The sequence below is a fragment of the Drosophila grimshawi genome, unplaced genomic scaffold, assembly GCF_018153295.1.
Source record: "Drosophila grimshawi isolate 15287-2541.00 unplaced genomic scaffold, ASM1815329v1 contig_1377, whole genome shotgun sequence".
Taxonomy (NCBI): Eukaryota; Metazoa; Arthropoda; class Insecta; order Diptera; family Drosophilidae; genus Drosophila; species Drosophila grimshawi.
The window spans coordinates 8,291,276-8,312,898 of record NW_025062900.1 but is presented as its reverse complement, the minus strand read 5'-3'; the positions used below and the strand labels follow the sequence as shown (position 1 = coordinate 8,312,898).

At 36.9% G+C, this 21,623-nt stretch overlaps 1 protein-coding gene across 2 annotated transcripts in view; it reads right to left on the bottom strand.

The window, feature by feature from the left end:
- LOC6561644 overlaps nucleotides 1-21,623 on the bottom strand; it is a 46,429-nt gene that overhangs the window by 1,659 nt on the left and 23,147 nt on the right. For both annotated transcript variants that reach the window (XM_032736212.1, XM_043214624.1), the window contains exons 3-7: nucleotides 6,622-6,833; nucleotides 5,195-5,330; nucleotides 4,749-4,882; nucleotides 1,396-1,518; nucleotides 1,129-1,330 (exon numbers count right to left, since the gene is read on the bottom strand). In XM_032736212.1, the coding sequence (XP_032592103.1) occupies nucleotides 1,129-1,330; nucleotides 1,396-1,518; nucleotides 4,749-4,882; nucleotides 5,195-5,330; nucleotides 6,622-6,833 (807 nt within the window). The remainder of the gene's footprint in view (nucleotides 1-1,128; nucleotides 1,331-1,395; nucleotides 1,519-4,748; nucleotides 4,883-5,194; nucleotides 5,331-6,621; nucleotides 6,834-21,623) is intronic.

The window sequence follows — 21,623 nt, the reverse complement described above, 5'->3', positions numbered from 1 at the left end:
TTTTTTGTTGCAAGTCGATTTCGTTTTAAATACAATAATTTTAATAAATAAATAAATAAGTCGATGAGAGAGAGAAAAAGAGTGAAAGAGAGACAGAGAGGGAGAGAGAGAGAGAGACTTTGCTTTGCCCGAGCGAAAATGAAAGAAAAGCGCCTCAAAATGCAAACAGCCTTTCCAAATTGCCACTGGGTTTCTGCTGCAAGAAGAACAGTTGCTTATCGTCTGTCTGCCTGGCTGCATGCCGCGACAATCTTTCATGCCTTAAACGAAGTTTATACCAATTTGATTTCGCTCGAGCATTTGATTCGATAAGCGTCTCAGTTATCCAGGAGCAGCAACAGCAGCAGCAACAGCAGCAGCTGCAGCAGCAACGGCAGCGACAGCAGCGGCAGCGGCAGCAACGGCAGCGGCAGCAACAGCAACGGCAGCAACAGCAGCATCATCGGAGGCAACATCGGAGGCAGCATCTACATTAGAGGCAGCTGCAGCTGAATGTTTATGCTGGCAAATGTTATTTGCATAATTTACGTTGTACGTTCGAGCAGCAAACAGTTGAGGCGCCACAGGACTGAGGCGCAGGACACCAAGTGGCTTGGGCAACTATTGAAAGTTGACATAGCAGATGCTCAAAAATGTTGCTCTCCCAATTCCTTACCCTCCGCCCCCGCCCCCATCCACACTCCTTTCCCGCCTATATCCTTAACTGCTGGCAACTGGTAACTAGGATCCGGCTGGCAAACACTTCTTAAAAGGTTTTCGTGCTCAGTTTTAAACTACTGGCAGGCGCCCAAGGAAGAACTCAACGCTGAGTAAATTCTAACAACGAATGCATTTTGATTGTGTCTCGTTTTGGCAGCCAGATTTGTCGATTTATTTGTGGAACTTGCCTGCTTATGACAATAGACTCAAATGATTAAAAGTTATGTTTCCAAACTTTTAATTAATATTTTAACTGCACTGCAACAATTTATTGAACTCTGATAGAAATCTTTTTCAGAAAAGTTGTAAATTAAAGTTAATTTTTTAACTAAAAAGTATTCAATAGTTATCCAGAAATATCAAATAAAGCAACTTATAATTTGTAATAACATTTTTTTCTGTTTACTTTTGGCATTTTGCAACACTTACCCGAGTAGTATGTCAAATATGATTCATTGTGATCCTCGTAGCCGCCACGCTCTCGATCCCCATTATTATTGCCATGCTCATCGAGTGGATAATTGTTGATATCATATGATCTGCCCGATGCCATTATTCTGGGGCGATCCTCCTCGATAATGCTCTCGATTTCCTCTTTGAATATGTCAAATATATTCGCGGTGCACTTCAGCTGTAAAATCGTGGAAAACGTATTGATATTTAAGATATATATTCATACATTATTTTGTTATTTACCCTCATCTGTCCCTTGAGAAAATGCTGGTTGGTGACCATAAAGTGTATGGCACTTGTCACAGATTCCAGAGAGCTATTCTCCTGTTTCTCGATCTGATACGTCTTGATGTGATGCGGCGGCACCTGCGATTAAGCCAAATATTGAATTGCAATACAGAATGGGCAGTGAGTGTGTCAAGTGTGTCGAGCGACTGAAATCGAATGAATCGAATGAGTGCACGCTCCAATACATCAGCTCAAAGGATAGAAATAGAATTGGACTTGGCTTGGCACTATGAATATTTCAAAATACTCAATATGAAAAGGCGTCGCATCTTTTTTAGAAGGACACACGACGATTCAATTCAATGACGATTTGTGCGGCACAGAGCACTTATCACGCACCACACCCGGCACCACAGAGCACCACACAATGCACAATGCACAAGTGGCGACTGTTGAGTGGATACTGTTCTGAACCTGAGCCGTAGTCCGTAGAGCCTGGTTTGGGGCCACTTCTTACGCCATCGTTGCGCCCAAAAAACATACCCATCGCAGGCAAATTTATAACTTATGAATGATGAATAGATTCACGCTTGAGTGATTAAGTGGAACACTGTCCCAGCAGGAGGGGGAGGGGGCGAGGCAGCCAGGCAGGCAGGCTAGCAAGCAGACAGGCAGACAGGCAGCTAGGACGAGGCCACTTTGTTTGCGGTGAGTTTAGTTTGAAGTGCCTGCAGATATCGTTGCCAGCATGACAGGCCTTTGCCTTGCCTCTCCTCCACTCCTCTCGTCATCAGCTCATGCTGTCAGCACACACACACACACAACCACACACACATGAGTCGGGCAGGGCAAAGTTGGTGGGGCAGGTCCTGTTGAAAAGTGCTCGTTAGCTAAAAGATCAAGTGGCGAACCAACGCACACCAACACACACACCAACACACACACACACACAGCCAACCACACTTAAGTGTTGTTTGTGTTAGTTTTTGCTGAATTGCTTTTTTGATAATGATAAAAATATGAACCCTCTCCCCTCTCTCTCTCCTTATCTCTCTATCTCGCTGACTCTTTCTCTAACTTTCCTTAACTTTCCCAGTTGTTCTCCTATTCCTTTCATTTGATGCCTCCAAGGTCGTGTTTCTAATCACAGCTGCAAAACTAATAATTGCCAACCACCTGCGAAAAAATTGTGCATTTCTATTCCATAAATAGTATTGAATCTCTGCTTAATTTTCTTAATTTTACTCTGTTTCCACATCAAAATTGGAGGTGAAATTGTAATATTCTGAATCGGTAATGCAATTCGACAGAATAAGCCAGAAAAAAGAGGACAAGGCCCGAAAGACCAATACGACAATATAAATTAAGACTCAAATCCACAGATTGTTCTCCTAATCATTCCGGGCCTACTCATCGACAGCTGGCTGATGGGATATACTTGGTTTAAAGCCTGTTACAGACAGCAGTATCTTCGCAGCTATAGCAAAAGATTGGCTTAAAGACTTATAAACCATTTGAATAGACAATTTATTATTACCTCTTAAAAAAACTTGTCTGGTTTTTGGCAACTTTCTAAAAGCTGCTGCGCTAAAATTAAACTTAATTCACCTCTGCCATTAATCATTCGCTTAGCGGGTTTTTGTAGAGTTAAAAGAGTCCACAATTAGAAAAAAATATAAACGAGAATTAAAGTTATAAATTAAATTATATAAAATAAAATAGTAGTCATTAAAAAAAAAACTCTGGCGATATATAACTATTAGAAATTAAATTAAAGGTGAAAAGAATTTCTTTTAGCTACTTAAGAAGAACTCTCTCACTGACTTGCTGCACAACAAAAATTTACTTAATTTACTTTTCAAAGTGAACTTTAAACTTTTCTCGCATTTTATTCACATTGGAAATGCCATTTTGCCAGGCCTTGAATCTCAGCAACCTAAGCTGAACTTACAAGTAGTCGTCGGCATAAGAACCCACACCAAATGATATATTACTTTAACCAAACTGAAATTCACAATGTTCCCACAACCCCCCCTCATTCTCCCTCTCTCTCTCTATCTGTCTCCCTCTTTTTCTTTTACTCACCAAATAATTTACAGCAACAATAACGTGGAAGCTGACAAAATTCTATACCTAATGCGGAAGCTCAAAAAAAAACTAGCTGACAACCTAAACGTTTCTTGAAACAAACGCTGCAAAATGCCAGCAGACCCAAAAATGCCCGGTCATGTTACTTGCCTCGACTTCCTTATGCCCCCCGCGACCACCACCGCCCCCCGCGGCCACTCCATGATCCCCCACGCAGTTACACACCTGTATGAAATCATGCAGAACTATGACAGCAGCCAAGAGAGCAGCCCAACCCGTGAAACCCAAACCTCTGCCACGTCCTGCCACGATATGTTGAAACTGCCTGCTGTGGTTGCAGCCATAAAACAGTCGGCAAAAGCAAAAGGCATAAAAAGTGACTGCCTATCAAAATATATGGGGAATCTCAGGCAAAAACAAAAAGAGCATAAAAAAAATAAAATAAAAAATAGGAAAGAATCCTACGAAACGCAGGTGCCAAAAAGTGTGCAACACACACGCCAGATGAAAAATCGCACACTAAACGCTAAAAGATTGGCAAACGATGCAACTATACAAAGTTGTTTTAGAGCTTCACCTGAGAAAGTAATCACAAGTGGATGGCAGACACTTTAATGCAAATACTACAAAGAGTATCGAGTATTTGAAGTTGAAGTAATTTCTCAAAATAGATCAGAATAATCAATGAAAAATAGGATATTACATTCTGTTAAAAACTATATTAAGATTTAAGTTAAATACCATTTATAAAAATTACAAATTTAAATAATTATAAGATTAAATGTAAGACTCAATTACAAGAATATTTGGAAATATTCTACAATAATAAAGACAAGCTACAATTAAATCTGTTAAATAAATATTAAATTTAGATCGAGTTTTGTGCTAATCATTTGTTTTGTAGATAACATATTAAATTTAAGGCCAGGCATCTGAGTAAGTTTAAATATGGATAACAACTGTTCAACTATTTCGGGCAGCTTTTTTTTCCAAGAATAACACATAGTTTTTCCAGTAGCCACTAATAAGAGGTGTCAACGCCTACAGAATACCTAAAAAGAACTAAAAATTGCTCAAACACCGCTTGAATCCGTTGGCCTACAATTGGCCAATTCAGGTGAAAATGAAGTGTTGAAGAGAAAACTTTTATGGGAATTGGTTGGGAGTGTAATTGAAAAATTGCCGGGCCATCAATTGAAATTGGCTCGAAGCGGTCTCTAATTGAATGGCGGGATCGAAATGGATGACGTTGCCGCGGAGTAACCGAAACCAAAACTTACCACAATACCATTAATAGTCCATGTCAAATTAGCAGCCGGCTTCGAGTATTTAATTGAGCAATTGCCGTCGACCAAATCGCCAATGCGATAACGTGCCTGGATCCCGGTAACCACTGTGTGCTCTTCCGGTAATTCTGCGCAAAAGAGATAGAAAACAAACACATTTATAGCAAAAGAGGGACAGAGGTGTGTGTGTTTGTGTGTGTGTGTGTGTTCAGACTGCATAATGGAAATGTAAAATTAGCTGACCAGCACTCGAAAAATGGCAAAGGCTGTGGGCCCATTTGTCTAATTAATTTGCTTTGGCAAAGGGACCGCCTTTCGCCAATTTTTATTTGCTTTTCGCTTTTATTTTATGCTTTTTTATGGTGTTTATTTTTTTTTTGCTTTTTGCTTGTCGTTTTGCTGGACAGCATTTTTATTGCATCTTTTCAGTTTTTACTTACCAACCACCTCCATTTCGCCGGATACCATAGCCGTTTGAAATGTGGGCGCCTCCACGGATATTTCGCATGTAAATTTGCCCGAAATATTCAGCGGCACCGACTGCAGCACGACATGACTTTGATTCGAGAGGTTCCTCTGCAAAAGTGTTGAAAGCAAGAGAGAGAGAGAGAGACACAGAAAGATGGAAGAAAAGAGAGGGAGAGAATTAGTTGGAAAAATTGGCCAGATGCACTGCATAAAAATTGAATATAACGCAAAGTGCAAAGAAAACTTGAGGGTAAAGCATACGTTGATGAAAGGTGCTCCACAAATGATTATGGAGCTTGCATTTTAAATTTGCCAACCCTTGGCTTGCTTTGAGTCAAAGCAGTTTTGCAATTTGGTTATGCGATGATTTGCCATATTAAAAAATATGATGAAGTGCTTGAAAATCTTTTATTTGTGAGTTGACCAACAGCTAACAATAACTGCCAAGAATCCATTTATATATTTATACACATCGAAATATTGCAAATGCAATCAAAGTATGCCTGATAATAGATATTAACAATAAGCCTCTATTATTTTGATATTAGCATTATAAATGTGGAATTTAGTCAAGCTTTAGCATTGCATGAGCTGCTCATTTAATTGTGTGCCACAAATGTGTTGCATTTGTCGAGTACTCGAGACCTGTCCACTCATCAACCACTCGGAATATTCGAAATTGTTTACGCGAAATTAAACCTTTGACAGTGTTGGGTGTGTGGTAGGTGTGTGGTATTTGCTGTGCTGCAATTAAATTCAATAAATTGCATTTAAAGATGGCCTTTAATGGGCAAAAATATGTCACTTGCCAATTGACAGCTCTGAACGGAAACTGAGCTGCACAGAATTAAAGTGGACTGAAGTGGATTGCTTTCGCCGGATATTTAACCCAATTTAGCCCGGACACCTAATTGGCCTGGTTGCATTTACACGAGAAAAATTGAAGTTGAGAACTCCGCTCATCAACTTTATGGGAGTATTTTTTTTTGTATATAATGCAATTTACATATACTGTTTTTTAATGAGCCGCAAGTCAATCGCAAGCAGACTAATTGGGCAACGGAACTCAATGGATACACTCTGGCTGTGTGTCTGTTGTTGTTGCTGTTGCTGTTGATGTTGCTGTTGATGTTGTTGTGTATAATTACAACATTCAGAGATTGTTGTGGAACGAACGAATGAGATTTTGCCAGCGACTGGCTTAATGCAATCAGCCATTATGGGCATAATTTACAGTGCGTTTGTTATTTTATGACACGCAACTGCAGCATGTGCTCTTAATGTGAGACACAAACTCTCAACATCCCATGGGGCATACATACATATATACATATGTAAATATATATGTACTTATACATACATGTACTTAAATATATACTCTTTCTCATCGTGTACTCACCTCGACATTAAGGCCACTTGTCATGGCAAACACTTTCATTGCCGGATTCTCTTTGGGTGTATAGCGATAAAACTCACGCTTGCCTTTATACCATTTCACCGAATATAGCGTATCGTTTTCCATATCGTAATTACAGGTGAACAGGGCGTTACTGCCGCGCTTTACCGCCTGTGGAATCCTCACCGACACGTCCTTGAGCGCAACAATAAAATCTGCAAAGCATAACGAACACAAAACACAAAACATTAGAGGTATGTGCATAAGAATATCATTTTATATATGCGTTCCGCTAAATGAAATTAAGCACAGACGACGAGCTGTTATCATGCGGCGTGGCTTATTCACTGAAATTTCATTAATTCCGCGTCAAGGAGGCTCCAGGGAAGGAGTTAGGCGGTTATTGATATTATTATTATTGTGGTTTCAACGAGGTGATTGACTTAAGTGGGAAACCAGAACTAAAAACCAGTGCGAGCAGTTTGCTTCGGCGTGGCAAAGCTCGACTCTCGGGTGTATTCGAAACTTAAATATAATACAATTAAATATGATTATTAAATATTTTATAAGTACACATTTTAATGTGTAGTTCAGTAGACACATTTTAATGTGTAGTTCAGTAGACAGGCGAGCTCCAATTATGCAAACTTCTTTTTATATAGTCCCCGTTTATCCATAAAAACACATTTCAGAATTTGACAGAATAGATTACAAATAATTGCAAGTCTTTTGCTAGATGCAGTTGAAAATGGTAGAAGAAAAATTTCAATTTTCAAAATGGGTAGCTAATTCTTGTTCGCAAATTGAAGCAAGTCTGATAGGGAGAGAGAGAGAGAGCGAGAGAGAGAGACAGAGAGAAAGAGAGAGAGAGAGAGAGAGAGACATGCAGAGAGTTATAGAGAGTTAGAGAGACAAAGAGGCAGAAACTAGGAAATATAAGTCGTGTAAGCTTGATGAAAATCGAATAGAAATTCGATTCAAATAGAAAATAACAATAGATATCCATCAATATTCACCCGGACACAGAGGGGCACTCGATAAATTCGAAGAGTATAAGTAGCTGCACATCCTGGGAAGGCATTATAAATGGCATAGAAAAGTCAGCGCATTATTTTGCTGCAAAGCAAAATGGCAAAAACTAAAAAGTGGCAAAAATGAAGTGCTAAACAGCAAGAAGGGGGAGGGGGTGGGTGAATGAATGGCAGTACACACACACACACACATAAAAGGACGGACGGAAGGGCAGACAGATAGATAGACAGGCGGAATGAAAAACGGAAAACCAAACTTGAAATTGTATTTTACTGCATGCTAGTATGATGAAGCCTGTATTCAAGCAACCTCGGCGCTACTGTTGGCAACCAGCTAAATGGAGAACCATTAAAAGTGGACATTTGTAAACATAAACTGACAGATAAACACCCAACGCAGACGTGGCAAAACTTTGCGCAGGACGGGTTGGTCAACTCATGGGTCCGGTGGGGGATGGACAATGAGTTGCCCTTGCAGTTTTCATTGGTTTATATTACCTGTAAGCACCGCATGCTCAGCTAGAGAGAAAGCCGTTAAAATACTTAACAAACGTAGATTGTAAAACTTTTTATAACAAAATAAAATGCCAGGCAAAAAAAAAAAGTTGTTGTGTTATACGAGCTGCAACCACAACAATCGCAGCAAAAGCAGCAGCAGCAGCAGCAGCAGCAGCAGGAGCAGCAGGAGGAGCAGCAAATGCAACCTCTGCTGAAGGACAATTTTACTCGCCGGTCCAAGTCCGATAGCAACAACAATGCACTGGGGCACTGGGTGGGGAGGGGTTAACTTGGTGGCTGTGGCAACTGTGGAATACTGCGATACGATATGTGGAACCAAAGCAAAAACAAAGCGCTTGTTATATGGGTCAATATGAAACAATAAGGATTGTGAAAATGTATTTAAAAAAGAACAACAAAAAAAGACTTACAAGTGGGGGGGAAAAAAGAAGAAAAACATCGAAGTTAAATGGTGAAAACAAAAAAAACAAAACAATGGCTGCCAACTTAGTCATTACGTGCGAGCAGGAGCGGGACACCTATGGGTATATAGTGTATGATGCTATTTGGGGCTACATTTTGTTGTCACATGGAACGCACTAAGGAAATGTGAACAGCACGAAATAGGATCCGCTCCGCTCCGTGTGGTCAGGTCAGAAACTTGCAACTTGCTTATCGAAAGCTGTTACAAAGTCCAAACACAATGGACTGTCTGTCTGTCCAGAGTTCAATTCAGTGGGGGGCGTGGCACAGTGGTTGGCTTCAATTTCTATTTGGACTGTTCAGGCTTGTAATTTGCGCATATGCAATGCACATTGTATGGAGTTTGTTATTGTTTGTTCGTTTTCGTTGTTGTTTGTTTTTTTTTGTTTTTGTTTTTGGGTTGTGTCTAGAAGAAGGTCAAAGTTGTTTTTTGTTTGGGTTTTCCAATCATTGGCGCAACTAATTGAAATGCGTTTTGATGCGAATTGTTGAAAATCCACAAAGTAAAACTATTTTTTTTTTTAAAACCTACATAGCAGTGTAGATTTAAAAATGTTTATTAACTTATAATATGAAGTTTTTAAAGCTTTTCATTGTCTGGTTTCCAATATTTCTTTTTTCGCTTATTGATTAGGTTTTAAGGAGAAAAAAGTTGTCAAATTATTGCCTCATTTGCTTCTATTACCCAACCAGAAAATGTGCAAAACTTCTTACATTTTTCAGTGCATCTTTTTTATTATTATTTTTTTGTGTCTACATATAAATTCTGCTATTAGTTTTTCTTTTATTTTTTTTTGGTTTGGTAGACAAATGCAAAATGTTAATTTATTGCTTGTCGTTTTGAAATTTATGCGGTTTTGTTGAGTTTATCATGTTGCTCAGTCGTTGACTTTAATAAGTCAGCTGGTCTTGGAAACTTTACAGACGAATTGCATTTGGCTTTGACATTAAAAGCTGATCAAAAGTTAAGCAGCCAAACAAACTGCGAGACAAACACCTCAAAGTGTTGCTCAAAACTCAGACAAAACAAACACAAACCGATTTTATACGGGGCGGTTGGAGTAAAGGCTAAGGGTCGTGGTGTCGCCTCAAAGTGTTGCCAACACGAGGGTGCCACTAAGTTGGCTTGTACCAAAACACACACACACACACACACACACACACATATACACACACACACAGAGGAATGACACAACAACCGAATTCAGACACACATTGAGTGAGTGCGAGAAACAACTTCAGACCCACTTATAGCTGCAGACCGAGGCTCGAACGCCGACAAAAGCCACAAAAAAATATAACCTGCCCAGAAAAAATGTGCCATCAGCGGGCTTCCCAACCAACTGATGACTGAGAACGAAGTCGACTGTCAACACAGCAGCCAACCATTTGACCAGCCATTCCCTCCATATACCCCTTACTGCTGCTTACGTCTGCCGCCTGCCAGCCTGGCTGCTTGTCTTGCAGCCATTTCAACTTTGGAATTTCAATAAGGACCTGGATGTAACGCAGTGAAAATGCCGCAGGTGGTAGGCATATACATAAGGGCGGGGCAGTGAAGGGAATCCAAAAGAAAAGCAAATAAGCCAAAAAGTAAATACATAAATTCAAAGTGGCGAAAAGGCGCGAAATGTTCAATGCGTGAATTAAATGAAATTCTGTGCTTAACAATTGAAAATTTGAGTTAAATATCGTCATGGTGCAGCTTTTCTCACCAAATTCCCCACCCTTGTCATTGTTATCGAAAATCAACAATTTGCCATCAAGTGTTGTTATTGGCGAATTCAAATTTGTTATTTTATTATCTGAATGTTAATTAGATAATGCTATTAAATAAAAATAAAGTATATACATAAATATATATTATGTGCTCCCAATCAACGATTAAGAATTTATTTTTTTCTAAATATATATATAGGAATTTGTTTTAAAAACAAAAATATAAATATATATATTGTTTGTTCCCAATAAGCGATTAAGTTTCACATCATTCAGAACGACCATTTATAGGTCAAACTAATTTTGATCCATTAAGCAATCGGCAATTCAGTTTTTTTTCTTTCAAAATCGATGTTTTATTTAGTAGCAGTAATCGAAATAGATTAATATTTAAAAATGTCCGAAAGCTGGCCAAGATATCTGGCTCTTCCAACGTAACAAGCTAGTCTTTTTTTTAAGCCTTTAGCCACATTTATTTTTTTTTCATTTCTCTATGTTCGTAACAATTTTTTATCATCAGCTGTCAATAGTTCATGCAGCTGGTCAGTGAAAAAATGGGAAAAGAAAAATAGAAACAGTGAAAATCATTACATAAAAGTGTTTTATGTTTTGCTATTGCAACTTTGACCAGGCGCCGTATGAGCCAAACACACACACACACACACACACACACACATCCTCATACAGTTGTGTGAGTTGTTGTTGCAGTGAAAGGCTCTCTCGTTTTGGAAGTAGTCCAAACTTTCAAATATCAACAACAACAACAAACAGAACAACAACAAACAGAACAACAACAAACAGAACAACAACGATTTGTTACTGTAATTTTGTGTTTTGGCTGACTTTTTTTGTATTTTGCCATAAAACTTCAAAAAAAAAAAAAAAATGGAATAAAAGAAAAATATAGCAAATCGAAATAAACGCATTTTTATATATATCTGTATTTATGAACCCCATAAATATGTCAAATAAATTACAAAACAGTCAAAATATTGTGGCATCTGTGTGTTACTCTCTCTGTGTGTGAAGTCATTTATGACGATAAGGTTTGTTTATTTTTGTTTACGAGTATTCACTGTATTTGTCGTTTGTCTACGGCCCTCTGAATTTTATTTTAGAGTTTCCAACAAATATTCGGTTGAATTGATTGTTATTACAGAGGCATTTTTGGTCATTTTTCATTTCGTTTTACTTTGGTCATGAAGTCCGTAACGTATCGGTAAGAAGATGAGTTAATGTACTAAAAACTTTTATTGCTTAACAGTTTGTCCAACAGAAAGTTACTCTATATACTCATTAATATGCTGTTAACATTTCAACAAAACATTATCGTCTTCCGACTTACATATCTTACATATTTGAATCTGGTCTAAACTGGTATGTAATATTCGGATTGTGGAAGATAGCCCTTCTTCCTTGTTTTTATATAATATTTCAAAAAATATTTCTATTTAATATGTTTATAGTTTTCAACGATTTTTGATCGGAATTTTGAATAATAAAATCTGGAAATCCTTATCTGTTTGTCATATTTTTAAATCGTGTCACGTCCTGTCTTTGAATATTTTATATGCAGAGCTCTGAAAGCTACTGCTAATACATAAAATTAAATCAGAATATGATTCTATTAAATGAATTAACTTTGTATATACATCAATATTGAACAAACTCACTTACATTCAACTTTATGGTATTAATATTAGTATTTTCAACCTCTAAAATATTTATATTATTTTTGGGGAAATCATTTTGGTAATTTGGTTATTTGAAGCGTTGGAAAAACCGCGCAAAGGCCCGCTCAATTTTTGGAGTACCGTCAAAATATGCCGCAAAACTTTTCATTAGCCGCAATGGTGAAAACACACAAAACAGAAAACAAAGTAAAATTTTATGTGCGGGTAGAGCGGATAGCAGGACCGATCAGACAAAAGCCCAGCCCGCAGACAATTTCATTAAAGTATTGAAACATAAACAGACACAGAGGCACACACACACAGACACACACACATACACTAATGAGAATAGTGTGGCTACTGCCATAGGACGTAGTTGGTTAAGGCCTGGCCCTAAAGAGAGGGTCGTGGTCCGGTAGGTAAGTAACCGAAAATGCCGAAAAAGTAAAAACAAATACAAAAGCGTACGCAGTTTACAGTTGGTGCATACCCAAAATGCTTGTCACTGCACCGGAAATGCATTACACACACTTGCAAGCGCACACAGATACACCAAACAAATGTCGTTTTTCTGAATTGTTTGGTTAGCGGAATGGCAGACAGAGATAGAGATAGAGAGAAAGAAGGGGAGAGAAAGAAGGTGTTGGGTTTGCCGCTAGGCGACGCTCGACGCTCGACTATTAAATAAACATGCAAATTATTGCGCAATTTTTGATTACGATTTTTCAACAGCAAAAGCAACGACAGCAACAACAACAGCAACGACAGCAACAACAACAGCAACAACAACAGCAACAACAACAGCAACAACAACACCACCAACAAAAATAACAAAAGCAAGCTGCCTGCATATTTTTGTATGTAATTCCCTTCAACCGCGATCAGCCCCCCTCCAGCCATACACTGCATGCATTTAACACTCAACGCCTATTTTGCATACAAATTTTATTATTATTGTACATACATATTTGTATTGAATCGCTGGCAATGCCGCGACAATTCCCCAACAACAAAAACAACCACAATGAGAATACAACAGCATATTCGTTGTTGTTGTTGTTTTTTATTTTTAATTTTTTTTGGTTTTTTTTTTGTGGTATTTATGTATTTAATTTTTTTTTTTTGGCATTATGCAAAATGAAAATCTGCAATTTCTCGCTTGACACTTGTTTGTTGTCATGTTTTCTACATTCTGACAATGACAAAACACACAATGCCAATTTCGGGTGGTCAATCGGAAATTCTTGAATTTGTTAAAGTTATTCGGATAGTTGACCGGTTTTTCTATACTTAATTCAGTGTATTGGCAAATACATTATTTTCTGTCATAAACCAAACTAGTTTGCACACAAAATGCAATTATATCAAGAGCCTCTCAAGTTCTATTTATAATCAACAATTTCTGCATACAAATTAAAGAAGATATGACTTAACTTTTATATATTTTCTGTATTAAATAATCATCTTTATCATTCATAAAGTGAATCTCCAAATAAGTAAACAGCTTACAGTAAAAAATTTGATCGATTTGAAGCTTCAAAAACCACACGGAACACATGTTATAAGCACAAAATATTGAAGTTTTTGCCAAATTTAATATTAATTTATGCAACAATCCATTTGCAGCAATCGACAACATACAAATCGAGCCATCAAATGCAGCTACCCAACAACTTGAATAGTAAATATTCGCTAGTAAATAAACAAACAAAGAAATAAAAACGAAATTAAAAAATGCAGAAATTGCATATGAAATATGTTTCAATGCATTTTGCATGTGAGTTTTCAGCAACTGTTGTCATTCAGTTGCGCAGAACACTGGACGCAGCATTTATGTATGCATTTTTTAACATTTTTTTTTCAAACTCTACGTGCAACACGAACACCCAATTGTGCACCTGAACACCTTACCCCTGCCCCCTATAGTGACATAAAAAATATGTATAAACTTTATAGTTCGGCGTCTAATAAATGTGGTGAGAGTTGCGCGGCGCCAAGCAAAGACTTTTAAGGATAAGCTTTAAAAATAATTATTAAATGATAGCCAGACTCTGATGATTCGATGTTAAATCGTAAAAATAACTTATACAATAATAACTTTATATAAGCAATGCAAGTTTATAGCTTCTTGCTTTAAATATTATAGCATATCTAAAATTTATTGTTTTTAATATTTTTGAATTAAAAATAAGGATAACAAGTTTGCATGCTCCAGTCGATACACGACTATGGGATACTCTCATTCTAACTGTTCTATATACAAATTATTGAAAATATAGTTTCTAGATTTGTTTTGCCAAATTTCACTTTAAATCACCTGCTAATGCGAGCTAACAAAAGAGTAGTTTGTTCAATATGACAACATATTATTTCAATATATTTTGGTTAACAATTTCTGTGTTTCTTATCGATAAAATAAATTAAGCTTGATCTACCTGTGGTATAAGGTTGAAGTCGTTCTTTTCTATTGATGCTGATCAAGAATATATACTTAATTGAGTCAGATGGTGTTTCCCTCTGCCTGTTACATAATTTTGCACAACTTCATTATACCTTTTTTCAATCTTAGGGTATACAAATATGTGAAAATGATTTGGTGTTTCTCTTTTTATTCCTGTTGTTAATAAAATTTTAATTGATATAATTAACTATTTCTTTCATTTGATTTTACATTTACGCATGTTCTTCATGGCTTGAATAATGTTTGTGAATGTTAAGCTAAAACTTACTTAAGCAAAAATGCGAAATATATTAACAAGACCACAAATGAATAGCCACCACCAGCAGGAACGACCCACTACGCATTTTTCAAACTGTCGTTCATTGCACATCAATTGGAGTGAGTTTTTACCAGAAAAGTTCTTCGATCTTGGGTGGCTATTGGGTTGGAGGCGGCGTTTCGCTGATGATGCTGTTGGCGACGCTTTGGCGGTCGCAGAAACACACAGACACACACACACATTCAGACACAGACACACTCATGAATGTCTTGCATTCTATTACCCATTCCTCATCTCTCGTACACCTCCAAGTCTGCTCCTTTGTATTCCTTACGGTCAATGGAGATGACATGCCAAATGCATGAACAAATATTCGTTGGCTTTCTGCTATTGCTTTGCTTTTGGCTGGATAGATTTTCAAAGTTTTTGGCTGCTATTATTAATAGACGGCACTGAAAATGATAACTATTTTGTTTTGTCAGAGAAATAAATTTCAAATTTCCATCGAATTTTTAGTTATACTTTTTTTCTTTTCATGAATTCGAAATGAGAAAATTAAGCGTTATTGATTGAGAAGTGGGAATAGAATCGACTTGTTTCAGAGTTTATATTTTTCTGCGTACTGTATAAGAATAATATTTTATATATTTAATTATATTTAAAATAAGCTTTAAAAGTGTAAAAAGTTGCGAAAATATTTCGCAAACAAAATTTTGTTATAAAACTAAATATTTCCAAATTTGTATGGTAAATGTAGTCAAATACGAAACAGCAACTGTGGTAGATGCCTTGTCAAAACGAGCGTTTAATGTTAATGCCAATATAATCAACTCGGGCAATCAATAAGCGAATGGTCCCAAGGACTTGTCCCTTTGTTCCCTTGTTCCCCTACAATGCCATTTGAGTGCCATAAACAAAACATAAAATATTGTGCATATACATATCTGTCGAGCGTTGTGAGTGTTGCGAGTCCTCTCTGCCAATGTGCAATTCACATTTAGATTAAAGTGATGGGGCTACCAAAAAGTGCCAGCACGTCAGAACTCTCCCTTACAACAGCTCCAACAACAACAATGACAGCGGCTTCAAGGTATAAAATTGGATGGACCTTTCTTTCTTTCTTCCTCTATCTATCTATCTCTCTTTCTCTCTTGTTTTATTTTGCTTTCTGTATGTGGCCAAAACATTGTTTAGTAATTTATTTTATTTTAGACAGTTTTCCCATATCTACCAAAAGTGATGGCCCATCTCTACTGCTTCATCTTCTTGTATACTGTTGTTGTATTTATTGTTGCTACTTATGCATCGTCATTGCAGCAGCTACTCGAATTCAAAACTTCAGCCTGAAAAATTGCCTTGCTACGTGTCCGATGTAAGGAGCTGGAGCTGGAGAAGGAGCTGGAGCTGGAACATTTAGTATGCAAAGCAAGCAATTTTTTTGAGCTGCAGTTGGTGTTTCGCTGGGAGTTGAAAGTTGAAGATAAATTGATATTTTGAGACTGCAATGGATAGTATTTACTTTATGGCCAATGCGCAAATTGTAAACTGTCCAGTGCCATTTAAGCCGAATATAAAAAAAAAAAACAACTGCCGCAATAACAGAAAACACGTCGAAAGGTAAAAGCGCAGAGAGACTGAACTGGCAGACGCTCTAACAATTTCGCAAATTATTGAGACACAGCCTGTTGATATTTGTTGGTATTTCAGCATTTTGAAAGTGAATTTAAAAAATCTGACAGAATATCCAATAAAACAATCTTATTTTCCAAGCAATAATTTAGGCATTTTAAGTTTACTCAATTTTCGCACTGCATATTGTTATGCATTTATATTTAAAGCAGGGTATTCAAAAAAAAAGACACATCAGTTAAAAAGCTGTATTCGTTCCATTGTCCGATACCTATCAGGATGCCTTAATTAAGAACGCTTTGACTTTTGCAAACAGTTCAGCAAACTGTGTAGGTGTCTCGTTCACTCTTCTACCCAAAAACAATTTCAGTCTGTTTGCTACCTTGCCCGAAACCAGGCAGCAAAAATAAAGAAATGCAAACCGGCAATTTACAGCTTACAGTCAATAGCAAGCAACCGAACACGTTGCACGTTATTGCGAAAATACTGAAAATTGGTTTGTTTGATGGAACAATGTCTGCGCAAATTCGATACAGAGTTCCACACCGCATATACAATACGTATTCAAGTATGTACGTATATATATATATAAAAAAAAATCAGCCGCCACTGATAGTCCAAAAATAAATTACAAATTTATATAGCATGGCCCATTTTGCGTGTTTCCCCTTGGTTAATAACTTTTGGGACTGTAAAATGGCAACAAGCCACGGCGCTGTTGAAATAACTCGCATTGCATTCGCTCTGCTACCCTGATTGGCTTGCCAATTGTTGACTCCATATCTTCTTACACAATCAAAAGGAATATATATATATTTAAGTAAATGAATAATAATATAAAAATTAATAAAAATTAAGGTACAAATGTTTTCCTTTAATGAGAAAACAATATTAATATGAATTTTCCTCAGAAAGTCAAACTAAAAAGGCAAATCAAGACTTGTGTTTAATTTAGTGCAGATACCAGTTAAGTTCTATTAGGGATATCTATGTCGACAGATTATAATAATACCATCATATGTATGTGTATATATATATTTATATGTATGTATATATATTTACACTTACATAAGTCACTGGCTTGCTAATCAGATTTAGGCAAATACGCCTAATGCAGTAATAAAGACCAAAAGCTGGAGAACGCCACGGGGCTCAGACTCAGTCTGTGTCTATGACTAAGCCGGAGCCAGGCAGAGGCAGCACTTGAAGAGCTGCTTATCAAATACAAATTACAAATCCGAGCGAAAAACAACAACAAACAACAGCTTGGGAGGAATTGCGGCAGTGGCCACAGACACAAAACACAAAAGCATGATTGAGAGGGTCCAAATCTGTTATCAAATGAATGTGCTATGATAAATGAAAAAAAAAAAAAAAAATGAAAGAGGCGAGCCAAAAGAGAAGCCTTACTGTTGACTTTAAGATAGATACAAGAGGCACGCACAATAAACGATATATGTGTGTGTGTGTGTGTGTGTGTGTGTGTATTTATGTGGCCATGTATGGCTTGTCTTATATACAAATCTTAAGTCGAGTCACTTCAACATAATCACACGACAAGCCGAAAAACAAAGCTAACCAACTAATAGATGGACACTCAGATTGTTGCCGTTGTTATTTTTGTTGTAACTGTAGTTGCTGTTGTTGTTGCTGCTGTGTGCTATTGATAAGCATCGAATTCATTAATTTATATGTTCCATGAGTATCAGGCAGCTAACAGTGAGCAGCCAAAGGAGTTGCTGCCACGTTTTGTCAGGATAGCTTTGTAATGTGAAACTAAGTGATTTGCTGCGTGCGTGTGTCTGTCTGACTGTCTATGTATGTGCGTGTGTGTGTGTGTCTGAGTGTTGAGTATATATATATATATATATATATATATATCTTCATTACAAATCCTTGATGGGATTTGAAATGAAATGACCGCACCCAAACAGACAGAGAGAAAGAGAGAGAAGGAGAGATATAGAGGTAAGGACAAAGTCTTGTCTTTATGGCCAGCCAGCTAGTTGGCTTTAAGCAGTAAATTCAATCAATTTGGTCAGACAAAGCAGCAACTGACTATAAACGAAGTGTCCATAGCTGAAACTTGTATCTGACAGCGTACAATAAAATCTTAACCCAAATAGTATGTCACAGCAATTAATACAAAGGGTAGACACATCTAGACAATGAGCTCAGTGGAATACAACCCAAGCCCAATGGGTAACTGGTGTCAAAGGTCGTAATGAAAGCGAATTTTCAGCCACAATTGTTCTGTCTATGACAACAAGTCGGATGCGTACTCAAAAAGCCACTGTGAAGTTTTCTGATTCTGGTCTATGGATAAACTGGCTGGATTGCATTTGACAGCTCATTTTTGGTATGCTTTGAGTTCCTTAAAGCCCAAAAACAAAACTGTCAACGTTTTGTTGTAAATCAAAAATGGTTTCTACTACAAAATTATAACTGGCCAATCGATGATCTGAGCCAAAGCAATTCCAAACATTTACACAATTAGAAAATATCAAACGACTGACCCATAAATCAATGTTGAATATATACAGGCTTATACAAAGTAAATGTTATAAATCAAATTGAAGCAAATATGTAATTAGTATACAATCAAGGACAAGCACAAGTTGTGGTTCACAATTTGCATATGAAACAAGTAAAATTGGCAATTGGATACTTGACATGATCTAATGTATATGTAAATACTTTATGAATTTATAGAATTTGTGGCAAAGGGCAAATAATTCGAAGGTTGAAAAGAAAAAGTATCTATTTATGTATATGAGAGCAAATAGCTAGCGGCACGATAGATCTAACTTGGTCGCAGTGCATGAAGCATGCCAATAATAATCTAAGAGCCTAATACTTGTTTTTAACAATTTATATTATATAATTTAATTAAGAGTGCATTGCTTTAATAATTATGATGTCATACTTCAGTATGATTTTTACTTTGCTTTGTAGAAAAATCAATAAGTCTTACAAAAGACATATCAAAATGTTAAAAGATGCAAATCAATAGTGTAGCGCTCACATATGGTATAGCTAATAGCTAATAATATTTCTTGAAAGCATACAAATTTATCTGCTTATCTGGTGTCTCTCTGGTCTCTAAATAGTCACTATGCTAACTATATCTGAACTGGCAACAGGTCATTTGCATTTGCTTTTGCCTCTGCCTTATGACCAAAATCGATTAGGCACTTATTGCATTTGGGTTTGGCTTTGATTTCTTTGAGGTGCTGCTTCGAGTTGCAGATATGCTATTCAGCACCAAGCTTTGGGGCAAATTTGGAGCTTATTGCTGCTCCACATTCCGGTGCGAGCTGCGAAACGCAAACGGCAAATGGCAAAAGTGCAAACTGTAATCACAATCCACATGCAGAAGACTGGTCAGGCAACGCAGCACTGAACCCATTTGCAGTGAGTATTGATCCGCTTCCTTTCGATTCTAATTCAGCTATTGTTACAAAATCATGCATAACTGCATTTTTTAATTGCTATGAATGAGGCACATTGTGCAAATGTGTATTAGTTGCTTCTACTCTTCATACACATCCAAGAGACTGAATTGCTTGTAGGAGACAATAGAATTGCGTTAATAATGCAGAGGATTTCAGCCTTGCCAAGAAAATTGTCATTATTTCAAATTCGATTGCACATGAAAATGTTAAAACAGTCTTCTTCAATGATCAGGGTTCAGTGGTATGAACAATTTCTGCTTAATAGTTCTGTTAATTAATTGCGACAGATTTGAGCTCAATTCTTGCCAACTGCCAACATTACTTTGAATTGCTTAAACTCCTGAATATAGTATGTGGATAATAAAATGAAATTCAGAATATTCCCTGTTCAGAAGCAATTTCCTAGTGAATATATAGAAATTCTCCAAACGACCAGAATTCTTGCATTAGAGTAAGAAACAGTGTTGAGTGAGTGAATGAGGGATCCAACGATAATAATAATAATAAATTAATGTTTGAAAAATATCGTATTATAAATTATGCTTGCTTTTGCATACAATATAATTACTTTAGCTACCGTAAATGGTTTCTAAGTTAGCCAACAACAACAAATAACAAAGAAGTTTTGTCCAAAAATGCGCTAAGATACTAAGTACGAATTCCGACTTCCAAATTTCAATGGAAATTCCGACAGGTGACAAAATTTCTGCCATTTCCAAATTGATATCAATTATTTATTTTTTTTGTTTGCTTGCACAAGCATTTTGAAATTAACATTAAAATAAATTGCAACCCATTCGCCTGTGCATACAAATTGCATTGCATACCTTCAGGTGCCGCCTTTTTTCACCCAGTAAGAAAAACAAATAAAACAATAAGAAAGGTTTCGCAATGCGGATGAAATTGTTGGCGATGCATGAATCTTGGCTGTAGCTATGAAATTCTTTTGCTTATCCATTTGTCCAGACTACAGTCTGCTAATTTTCAAAGACATCAATTCGAAGTGAGCGAAAAGTACGTGTGACAATGTGCGACCCCCAAGCTCCCCCACTCACAACCCCCAAGCAGAAGACCAATCCCAAGCATTTCTATACCCGATACTCATATTCTTTTCACCACCCTCGTTCGGGTAGGAAGTTCACGCTGATTTTGGCACGCACACATTTTGCATACTGATCAGCAATCAGCGCGAGTTGCTTCGACGGGAAACAGCAGGCAGCCATTTTGTGGGGTGCAAATTAAAATTCCACTTTGGCGTTTGGGGAATTCAATTATTTCTTTTCGTTACTTCATGGTCATGCGAGTTGACATTGACGGTCTACTCTTGGTCATGTTCTTGTTGTTGTTGCTGTGGTCAGAAGCGAACCTTTAGCTGGGATTCGATTTGCACTCAGAAAATGATCCCAAAAAATGCCAGCGCATCTTCCGCAGATAATTTGTGATACCCAGCCTTTTGGATAGACCTAAAGAGGTAGTCTGGTGAACTTTTTGTCAGACGCATTGATTATGACATTTTCTAGAAGAAAAAATAAATATATATGGAGAGAAAAATTTTTAGAGAGTATAATATAAATTTAAAAAATGGGTGTGAATATTTGACTAATGATTATATCATAATAACATAAATAAAAAATAAATAAAAACTAAAATTAATTACTTTAAAATTGTTAATATTTGAATGATGGATGCTTTCTAATAAGTTTAATTCGAATACAAACAATTTGAATACCCATTACTCATATTAGAAACTTAAAGACGACCATAGGGTATTTTTGAGTCAAACATTTTTCATTGCTT